Below are 12,091 nucleotides of genomic sequence, written 5' to 3' on the forward strand. Positions count from 1 at the left end.
TACTATAGGATGTCCTGGTTCTCATCTAAAGGCATTTTTAAGGTTTCAGAGGTATCAAAATGGTGGAGAAAGGTAGAATAAGGTTGGAAAAGGATGGGGAAGACCTTACCTAACTAAAAAATATTCAAGAACCCATCTTGAATAAGGGAAAGAAGGTAGGCTAATGGCATCAAGAAACATTGTGATTTTTTCGATGCACAAACAGTGTTGGAAAAATGAGTGACAATTGAATGAAGGTTTCAAGGGAGAGGATATGAATGAAATGGATCTAAAAGCCAACAAACTTCACTTGCAAGGAGGAAATTTATGTTGTTTTGCTTAAAAGGTTGTTAAACAATCACAAAAAAAACAACTACATTTTTGTTCTTGTCCTTGCAGAACTTACAACCAAGATTCTAAAGAGAAAGGACCGAGGAATGCAAAAGAGAGAGGCCACTAGCGCCATGGATGAGGCACAATGAGGTCACTAAGTTGCTCAGAGGATGAGCAACACTTTCAGTAGGGGGGTATGATGGGCCTCTAAATTAGACATAAATTAAGGTGCATGCCTCTAAATTATACATAAATTAATACCCATCTGACCATCCTTCAACACATTAAACCTCTCTTTTTACATTAGATAATTATTTTTTAACTTTAATATGTTCATTAGGAAGGTTTATGGATAATTGCATAGTTGCGACTAATATTATTTATTTTTGTGGAATATTGTGAGAATATTGGGCAGATTATGAAGATTTAGAGGAGGAGATAATTTAGGGACTTTCTCCCTACTATAAGCAGATCAATATTAAATAATAAATCAAAAAGATATTTTGGAATTATGGCACATATTGTGGAGCTCCAATGATTGAGAAAGTCTAGGAATGTGTTCCCTGCCATTTAATGCAGATTCCTAGTATTGGGAGCCAGATCCACTAATCAAGGGATTTTGGTGGGGAAAGCTTCATCCTTTCATGGGGAATGATTCCTAATATTTTTTTATAAGTACCAAGTCAAATTTACCTCTAGGGGTTGATTTTTATTAGTCATCTTGTGGAGAGAACTCGTATTTTTGTAGCTCCACTCTCATTTCTTGCAGGGATGTAATTGTATTGATGGAATTAATGAAGATTGGTGTCATGTTCAGCTTATAAATCTTGGTCTCATTCATAGTACTTTGAGTTTCCTTGGGATTATCCATCCCAAGAGCCTTAGATCCCTTTTGTATCATTTACTTTTCTTCTTTTCACTTCTTATTCACATGCATCTCTCGTTCTTGTCTTTTTTCTATTCTGCATTTAGTGTTAATGATTTCTTGTTGTACGATTGGGTTAAATGGTTGAAGTAAGTTATTTTTTAGAATCAAAAGCATCATTTCATCCTTGGAACAAATTTTTAAGGTCATAGTAATCATTTAGCTACATGGATTAGTTTTGCTTATTCCCAAATCTAGGTTTCTGGAAGTCTTTTGTGGCAAATAACAATAAATTTCTGCTATTTTTTAGAGCATGCTAACGAGTTTCAATCGAGTTGATTCCACTTGAATTAGATAAAAAAAACATTCTATTTAATAACAAAAATCACTCCGATGAAATCCAATCCAAGTGTGAGGCTTCTGAGGATGGCTCTGAATTGCAATGGCGAGTACAACTGACCTGACGTGGTTGCTAGTATGTGTAGTAGATGGCAGACCAGGACGGATCCACGTAGATTGGGCCCGAGGCTACTACCATCTCCCTAACCTTGATTTATCACGACCACATGGTGGATTTACTGTTTTACAGATCTGTTTTACACTTTCGCTTCGCATCCTCCATTTAGGGTTTGAATCCCTCTCGCTTTCACCTTGTTACTCCTTGGCGGTTACAGGTAGCTGGTGCTCATGTTCTCCCGACATCAATGGAGCTCAATCTTGTTGATTACTCAGAGGACCCACTGCCGGAGGGAGCTATCTGGTCGTATCTACATTCCTCAAAGGAGGATTGTGTTATGTTTAGTTGTGAACTGAATGAGGCCATCGCCGACCTACCTCTGATCTCTGGGTCGTTCAATGCCTGGTCATCTTGCCGGACATTCCCCCGACCTGGCCGTCCCTCACTACACCGCCAGCGTCATAGTCCTCGTTAGGGTTTGCTATTGGCTGCCTAAACCCTAATCTTCTGTAATCTTGTGCTGATCCTCCTCATCTTCCCCTTTCAAGTGGACCCTCCTCTGTTTTGAACAACTTGTCAGCTCTCTCTGCTTTGATCACTCCATCCTCATCTCAATGTCTCGACCCTCCATTTTGCAGCTTTACAAACATTCCGACGCTCTTTGACACCCTCCCATCTGTACCATCTCCTTATCCTGAGGCCCCTCTTGTTCCTGGGCTCAACTCTGATCTAAAGGAGACCCTTTCCGAGGAAGCAAGATACCGAAAGAAGGCTAGGTGCTTTAGATCCAAGATCGACGACATCTTCTTGTGGCTGGAGGAAGATATACAATTGGCGTACTCCATGGATATTGCAGATAGGGTCCTGGTTGGAAGGATTCGGGGATGCACACACATGGCAGAAAGGCTAAAAGCCTGGGCTTCTGAGGTATGGGGCCACCATCTTGCAGACCTGCCCACAGTCCAGACCTTTGTGAGGGGTTGGTTCGCTTTCAGGTTTTCTAGGCCGGACCATACCAACTGGGTATTATCTTCTTATTGGCACTTCGAACACACATCGGTTCTCTTGAAGCGCTGGTCACCCCTCTTTGAACCTGAATCAGAACAAATAGGGGTTGGCCCATTTTGGGTTAGGTTGCCAAGACTCCCCCCTCATTTCTGGTCGGAGGAAATCTTCAAGCGCATTGGCAATTCGCTCAATACTTATATGGGTTTGGATAAATCCTACCTTGCTACTGGCAAGATGGCTTATGCCAGAATTTTGGTGCACATGGATACGAGAGGGGGTTTGCAGGAATACATCACCATCCAATGGTGGAACTTCACCAGGAAGCAAATTTTGGACTACGAAGGTGTGCCCTACAGATGTCGACGCTGTCATAAGGTTGGTCATGTGTTTAAGGACTACCCTCTAAATGCCAAAGGGGGCCAACAACCCCTGGAGATTGCTCAGAATATCGCCACCCATATGGAACTCGCCCAGCATGCTCAAGAGGTCGAAGAACAACCAATGCAAGATGTAGCAGAGGAAACTTGAGAGATGGACCTTGGTCCCAAGAAGAAGTGGTGAAAAGCTCCACTTCGGCCACCCTCTCCTCCTCTGACGAGAGCTTGGGTAGCTTTAGGGGACGCTTTCACCATGGGTACGGTCTCCTCTTCTCTCCCCTTTTCTTTCTTTGTATCTGATATTCTTTCATCTTCATTCATGCATTCATTGGTTAGCTCTCCTCCCCTTGCGGATGTTTCCCCCCACACATTATCCCTCTCCCCACTCTCCCTTCCCCTCTCTGGACCTCCCTGGCATTCCCTCTCAAATCAACATTGCCCCATCGTGCCCCCTCCCTCCGCTTACCCCTCGCCTCAACCTTCCCTCTCGGTGGTCCTCACCTCTCCTTTCCCCGCTCCCCCCCCCCCCCCCGCGCATCAACCATTGCTACCCTACGCGCTCTAAGCTTCGATCACAAGGCAAAGATGTGGTAGGGTTTGGGGTGGTACCCTTCCCTTTTCTTCCCAAGCTCCCCCAGGGCCGACCCTCCTCCCTAACTAGGGCTAAAAATCAGGCCGGGGAGGAGATCGCTACGGGCAGACAGAAAACTATCCCTTGGGGTCTTAGAGTAGAGAAAGCCCCTTCCTCCCCCCCTCCATGAAGATGCTCTCCTTCAATTGTCGAGGGATGGCTAGTCCCGGCAAAAAACTAGCCCTGAGGCGTTTGTTCTCCTCGGAAATTGTTGACATTATCTTCCTCCAAGAAACTCTCGGCCCAGCTTGTACCATCACCCCTCTCCTGGAATCCTAGCTCCCGAACTAGTCTTTCCACTCACTCGATGCCATGGGAAGATCTAGCGGGGTTACCTTGGGCATATGCACTCGCTCCATTAAACTGTTAAATGTCTGGGGGGGCACTAGCTTCCTGGGAGCGGATAACTACTCGTCCACCCTCGAAGCCATTTTCAGGATTATTAATGTATATTGCCCCTGCCGTGATAGGGCTGACTTATGGAGGAAGCTGCTATCCTCCTCTATTATGCAAGCAGACAATCTTATCCTCGGAGGAGACCTGAACTTCTCTAGGGTTTGCGGAGTCATGGGGGCTTCAGGCACAAGTGGACTCTCTGTCTGTTTTCTTTGAGAATTTGTTGGATAATCACAATCTCATAGATATCCCATCTGCTAAAATTCAGCCCACCTGGAGAAACAATAGAACAGGGGAGGCCAGCCTGGCTAGAAGACTGGATCGCTTTCTCATCAAAGAAGCTCTGGCCAATAGAGGCTTCCATATCAGACAATGGGTTAGCTCGGGAGGGTTATCAGACCATAGGCCCATCTATCTAGAAATTCAAGATGTCATCAACAAACCAAAGGCCCCATTCAAATTTAATGCCACCTGGTTAAAGGATGTCGGGTACATGAAGGTAGTGGGTGATTACTGGAAGGCACACTCAGTGGACTCCAAAGGAAACATTGCAGAAGGGTTTGCACGCAACATGCAGGCCCTGAAGTCTCTCTCAAAAGAGTGGGCCCAGAGGAGAAGAGACCAGGAGGAGTAATTGCTCAAAACAGCAGAGGAGGCTATTGCTTCATTGGAAGAGGGTACGGGAGGAATTATAGATTCCCAAGAACAAAAGGATAAGATGGCCTCTCTCCTTCAAAAGAGGACTCAAATATTGAAGGACAGGGAGGAGAGCTGGAGACTTCATAGCCGAGCTATATGGCTCAAGGAGGGAGACGACAACACCAAATTCTTTCAAAAGCATGCAAATGGGAGAAAGGTGATTAATACCATCTGGGAACTCAAAAATTACCAAGGAGTCCCTATTAAGACCTTCAGGGAACTGGTAGGCTTAGCTAATTCTGACTTTCGGGTCATATGCATGGAACCTCCTATTGCCACCCTGGCCGAAGTCATGCGCATTGCACAAATTTTTCCCAGATTTGTGGACCAAGAGGCAGAGCAGGACCTGACAAAGGAGGTAACCCTTGGAGAGCTAGAAGCAACTCTCAAATGGTTAAAAAAAGACAAGAGTCCTGGACCGGATGGTTGGACAGTTGAATTCTACACTGCTTTCTTTGACATCCTAGGGATGGACCTCTTAAGATTGATAGAGGAATGTCGAACGAGGGGAAGGATGTGGGAAAGCTTCAACTCCACATTCATCGCTCTTATCCCCAAATCTGATAACCCTTCGACCTATGATGATTTCAGGCCTATCTCCTTATGCAATTGCATATACAAGATTATTGCAAAAATCATTGCCAATCACCTTAAGCCTATCCTGTCTTCGTATATCTCCCCTGAACAGTTTGCCTTCCTACAGAACAGACAAATACATGAGGCCATCAGTACAGCTCAGGAACTCCTTCACTCCGTTCAGACCAAAAGCCTCAAAGGAATGATTTTGAAAATTGACCTTTCCAAAGCTTTTGACAGGGTCAACTGGCTCTACATCCGCATCCTATTAACCCATCTAGGATTCCCTTACTCTTTCATCAAGTGGATCATGTGCTGCATTACAAACGTATCTTATAGTGTACTAATCAATGGCTCTGCCTCCCCTTTTTTCCATGTAGAAAGAGGGCTGAGGCAAGGTTGCCCCCTTTCTCCTCTACTCTTTCTACTTATTATGGAGGGCCTCAGCAGAGTCATCAGAGAGGACCATAGGCAAGGGCGAATAAGGGGAATCAAAATCACTGAAGCATGCATCCTCACCCATTTATTATTCGTGGATGATGTGTTGGTCTTCCTTAACGGAGGAATTGGGGACATCACTTCCTTCCACCGCTCTCTGGATATTTTCTTAAAAGCTACTGGTATGGTCTTAAACGAGGCAAAATCCACTATCATTGCCACAGGTTGCTCTCAACATGAGTTACAGTTTGCTCTTCGGAGATTTGCATTCACAGAAGTCACCCTCGAAGAAGGACTGAGGTATCTTGGGTACAGGCTAAAACCTCATGGATACAAAATTGCAGATTGGACGTGGCTCATTTCAAAAGTTGAGAGGAGACTTAATATATGGTATCATAAATACCTGTCCAGAGCGGGGAGGCTGGTCCTCATCAAGGCTGTCCTGGAAGCAACCCCGGTTTATTGGATGACACTAGCATGGATACCTCGAGGCATTCTGGCTCGACTACAAAACATATGCTGCTGGTTCTTATGGAAAGGGAAGCAGACAGGGAGAATATTTGCTTGGACAAGCTGGGAATATTTAGCTCTTCCGAAGGGTTGGGGAGGATGGGGCATCAAGCGGCTGGATACCTTCTCAAAGGCTCTGGCAGCAAAGCTAGGATGGAAACTACTCAACAACCATAGTCTATGGACGAAGGTGGTTGTGTCCAAGTATATATCCCCCTCAAATGTACAAGACTAGATCAGGCAAGACCACAGGAATAATGCCAATATCTCCATAATTTGGAAGGTAGTCAACAGTACCAAGGAACTTCTTCGGAATGGTCTGACATGGAGGATCCGGTCTGGATCTCAGGTGCAGATAGGCATAGATCCCTGGGTGGGGTGCGGCAACGCTCACGGGCTTTCAGAGGGATTGAGAGGCCATCTTTTGGACCTAGGCATATCGAATATCAGCCATATTGTCGATGAGGTACACTCCTCTCTGTTTCAGCAGGCCTGGAAAATAGTGCATGATCTAAATATACCGCAACACTGGCAACAGGAGTGGAGGGATTACACAAAAGCTTTGACTGAGGCCCATATAAGAATAACTGAGGGAGATGATGAGCTTATTTGGGCATTTGCTAAACATGGAGCATACTCCCCCAAGATAGGCTACCAGGTGCTGATGGAGCATCACAAGCCACCATCCTTGGAGCAATGGTGGAAGCATTTGTGGAAGCTGAAGGTAGCCCCTTGATCGAAATTACTTATGTGGTCCATCCTCCGGAATAAGGTCCTGACTGGAGCCAACCTGATGAAAAGATCTTTCTCAGGCCCATTCTGGTGTTATCTTTGCAAGGGTGGTAGCGAGGACACGGACCATCTCTTCCTCCATTGCCCTTGCTCTCAAGATCTTTGGAACGACCTCCTCAGTTCTCTCTCCTCCTATAAAAGATGGCAGGGTACAAATTTCATAGACTCATGGAACCGTTGGTGGCAATATGCTTCTGATAAAGAGAAGAACATCCCTCTCCTTATATGTTGGGCCATCTGGATTGCCAGAAATCAAACAATTTTCCAGCAAAAAGACCCTCACTGGCCCTCCATTTCTTCCAGAATCCATGTTGACTACAACTCCATCCCCGATGAGGGCTCCCAGCCGGCCCATAGGAATATAACTTTGGAAATTATCAATACAGCCCAGCCATGGGCTTATTTTGATGGGTCAGCCCAGGAGACAGGCTGTGGAGGGGGCGCAATCCTCCACCTTTCTGAATCCCACACCTTCAGAATCCAAATGGGGCTGGGCAGGGGGACCAACAACTTTGCTGAACTCCTTGCAGCCAAAAACCTCATACACTTTGCATTGATCAAACACTGTCTGCATTTACAGCTATTTGGTGACTCTCAATTAATATGCAACTGGATTAACAAAAAATCTCAATGCAATGCATATTCTCTAAAACATATTCTGGACGAAACTCATAGACTCATTACATATTTTGACTCCTTCTCTTGTCGCCATATCTACAGGGAACGCAACACAGCTGCTGACCACCTATCCAAGGAAGCAGCGCACAGGGACGATGCTTCTTGGTTGATTCAGGAGGAACGAGATGACAACTCTTACCAGTACTATCACAGGCTGTTTATAGAACTTGGAGCATAACAGTTTTTTTTTTGGTCTCGACTCTTAACTAATGATCATATGTAATTATTCATATTGTTCTTATGTTTTTTTCAGTAATGGTCTCTCTATGAAGAGTACCACAGCATCCTTAAAAGTTAAATTTTTGAACAGCTCCACCCTTGAGGTGGAATCAATTTCTAGTTTTGGTTTGTCAGGTACAACTTATCATGGAATATGCTTTGCATCTGCAAAATGTAATTTCTCATTAATAAAGAAATTACGACTTTTTCCACTGGAAAAAAAGAAAAATCACCCCATTTTATTTTCACTTGATTAGGTTAGGCATTTTATAGATTTACTAGCTCACTAGTTCTCACATTTCTACATTTTAGATTAGTAATTTTCTGCCATTTTTTAGCATGGGTTGACATAGGTATTTTTGAGTGATTCCGCTTGGAATTGAGACCTAAGACATCCTAGTCAACAAAAAAAAAATCGTCATCCAATTTGGATCTGATTTGGTTTGTCATTCAGTGAATTATAACTCCCTATAGCAAATCTGTTGTTTCCTGTAGTAATACTAGAAGAAACCCTGTAGTAGCCTTCCAACATGCATATACTTGCCTAGATTTGCTCAAGAAGCTTGGTTATTATCCCTTAGGGTTGAATCAAGACCCCTATGCTCTAAATCAATTATTAGGGATGACTAAAGACCATTTAGGACTTGCCTCTTTACCCATGCAAAACATTTTAACGATTTGGGTTAATGGACAAATTTATAAATTGGATAATACAATGATGATTTTCTTGATTGCCACATCTGATGAGCTCTGTTAATGGATATGAACTCTTTGAAATGTAATGGTTGACATTTATTTCATGATCTTCACTTTATGTAATTAGAATAGGTTTTTTTCCTTATAATTTCTTTCTTGCAATAGGTTAAGGTTTCCATTTTGAGCATTTCATTTTCTGCAATTAGGTTAGGATTTGATTTCATTACATGCACTCCATTACATCATGACAATGAAGGAAGGACACATTCTATGCTAAAAATATGGTGTCAATACCTCTTAAGTTTGTACGAACCCCAGTTTGATAATTAAAGTTGGTAGCATTGGGAGTTGCAACATTCTTGTTGCAATACCGAGGCTCATCACCCATACTATGTTGCATATGTATCATTCATTGCAATTCAACAGAGGAGAAAAATGACTTCCTTTTCTAATACAACTTTCGTACATACCTTTAGATTTGATGCTTAAGTGGTTGTTCATTGGAGTTTTAAGAAATTATTCCTTCCATAATTTCTTCTTGGATAGGCTCTACAATCAATTGCCTTAAGACCAAAATTATTGCATTTGTAGTAGTGTTCATAAAAGAAATTTTGGTACATGGATGTATTGCCCACTCAAAGGAATACACGTCTTTTTTTAATATACTTTTCCCACTTTCTTTGCCATAACATTGATGATCCATAGGTGTATTGTTTCCTTTTAACATATTTGTATGACTATTATCTTTTCCTATTTATAATTCCTTTGAATCTCTCTTATGTTTTTCTAAACGACTAAACACCTTTTTGACGAAAAAATATTCATGACCTTGATGTCCCTTTAAACTATTATTGAGTGCTTCAACATAGCTGATGGGTTCCCTACATCTCTTTTCTATTGTTGTTGAAATTGACCCTCCCTTGGTGTTCTGTGGGTTCTCTTCATAGCCAAGACCTATCTTTATTAATGGAAATGTATGATAGCTAAGGATCTGATGTAATGACTCAATACCTTTTATTAGCATCATATTTTGATTCAGATGATCTGAGATTTTTCGAATTCCTTTCTCAAAAGACAATTTATTCTTCCAACTTCTCACAGTTTCCTTCCTTTTGGGTCAACTTCTTTAATATAATCTCCTTTATTCTTTTAGTTTCTCCTAGTTCAATTTTTAGAAGAATGACTAAATCTACATCACATCCTTTATCCTTGTATTCTTACAACTATTTTTCTAAATGATTGGCATTTTTCCTTAGTTGTCCTAAATCTTCCAAAACACTTACAAGTTCTCCCTGAAAATACACTTCCTCTTCAATCTCTTCTTTATCATTTTGATTTTTCATAGCTATGAATAAAATTTATCCTCTTTCACCATAAACAATGCATTCATCACTTTCAAAATCGCTAAATTATTTGGAGTACCTCTTCTTTTATGATCATGAGATTTCAATTTTTATTTATCACTATCATTTAATCTTGCATAAGGACATTTAGATGCATAATGACCTATTCTACCACACTAAAAACACTTGAATGGAGGATTACCTTTGAACAACTCCCTTTTATGGATTTCTTACAAATTGGGCTTCCTCTTAGGTTGATTCATGACTAGAATATTCATGGATATTTTTCTTATTTGTTTCTTTATCTTCTATAAATGTGGTTATTGGTAACCAGATCACTATTGAGAAGGAGGGAGTTAATCAATAGTGAGGCTTATTAAAAAAATATTAATCTTTTTACCTTCTTAGAACATTCAACATCACATATAAGAGTAGAAACAAGAAACAATACATAAGCATCAAGAACATTATGCACATAGAACACTGAGATTTAGGTGGAAACCCTTCCAAGAGAAAAACCATCATACTGCATTGCTTCTTTGTTTTTTTATTATTCTTCAATCTGATTACATTGATTTGTTGGTTCCCACTAGATAGGAAGCCCCAACTCCCTGTACATAAATTTTCTGGCCTCTACTAGCTAGGAAGTCCCATCTCCCTGTTTTAGCAAGCCACCACTTTCTAGAGGTCCCAAACTCCACAAACACTGTGGACCACCATTTCATGCATTTTCATACTCAGCCCAAGCACAACATCAACATAAAATTCTCGCACCTAACTCATCTCGCATACAAAATCTCAGTCATCAACAAATCAACTCACAAATACATATATTTTTTAAACCGTTAGTAGAAAACATGCTCCAGTAGCAGCATACTCTGTCATGAACCTGACATGAGCAACACACTCTCACTCTCAACACACAATAGAAACAAACACATACATACACTAGTCATCAATGTTGTATCCATACAATCAAATGAAAATATGCCATCATTACCAAAATATAAAGCAACTAAACAATACTCTATCCTCACGATGGCATAAATAACAACATGTTAAGCTCACTGATAAATCCTAGCTCATTTACTCAACTAGGCATGGAAATAGCAAAATACTCTCAATACAATATTGATATACATATTTACAACACATTAGTCGAAACAACACTAATATCCAACTCAATAAACTACAAAGTGATATGACTAAAAAATTACATAGTAAACAACAATACAAGATATTCATCATTGGTAACTTGGTTCTCTATTCTCCATAGTAATACATTGTTCATCATAATTTTATCTTTGCTACAACATCCTCACATATGTAGGCAACCATACATCACTCCAAGTGTATATTTTTTTCTCCAAATGCACAACAACTCTACATAATAAATATAAACTGCATATACATACATTCAAACCTCTATATCGTGCAAGGGAAAAGGTTCAAGTTGCCATCTTAGTGACATTCTTCATCAATTACACTATATACTCATCAATTTTTGATCAAATAGTCAGTAAATTGATCCACAATCTTTTGTTTCACTCTATACTCTGGCTGACCAGATTGCGTCATTATATCATTATGCTATAGGAATTAGCTTCATGCTATAATCACCCTTCCAATTACATATGTGGACATCGATTATGTACATCACAATAATCAACACTTAACAATGAAAATCACACATTTGGGGTGGTTCTGATGCACAAAACTGAGATACTACTGGCTACATTTGACTTGTGTCCAACCAATCTTTAGATCACAACATTACCCATTTAATTTTAATTTCCCATGCCATGCTCAACAAACTAGATAAACACGAAGTAATCACATTCCACATGATGACCAAATTGAAGCATTATTTAGAATACATCAAATGATCAAATGTGACCAGATCAAAAAAGGACCAAAAACAACTTAGAGTGACCAAATCAAATAGTTAAAGTGTTCCATTATGATTTGGTGACCAAATCAAAACAATTACCTTAGACCAAATCAATCACTTTGATTGTAGTCCAAAACCATGGGCAAACTCTATGGTAAATTCCCGAGGTTTTTATTGTGCATGAAAATGCCCTAGATTTTTCA

At 41.0% G+C, this 12,091-nt stretch overlaps 1 protein-coding gene across 1 annotated transcript; it reads left to right on the plus strand.

The window, feature by feature from the left end:
* Positions 1-7,017: 7,017 nt before the first annotated feature.
* Positions 7,018-7,917, plus strand: LOC149202876 (uncharacterized). Its single transcript, XM_089401716.1, has one exon. It carries the CDS (start codon positions 7,018-7,020, stop codon positions 7,915-7,917), a length of 900 nt encoding a protein of 299 aa, XP_089257842.1.
* Positions 7,918-12,091: the final 4,174 nt, after the last annotated feature.

Source organism: Pinus tabuliformis, chromosome 2_1 (genome assembly GCF_031772625.1).
Source record: "Pinus tabuliformis cultivar Carrire ecotype Pingquan chromosome 2_1, CPIR1, whole genome shotgun sequence".
Classification (NCBI taxonomy): Eukaryota; Viridiplantae; Streptophyta; class Pinopsida; order Pinales; family Pinaceae; genus Pinus; species Pinus tabuliformis.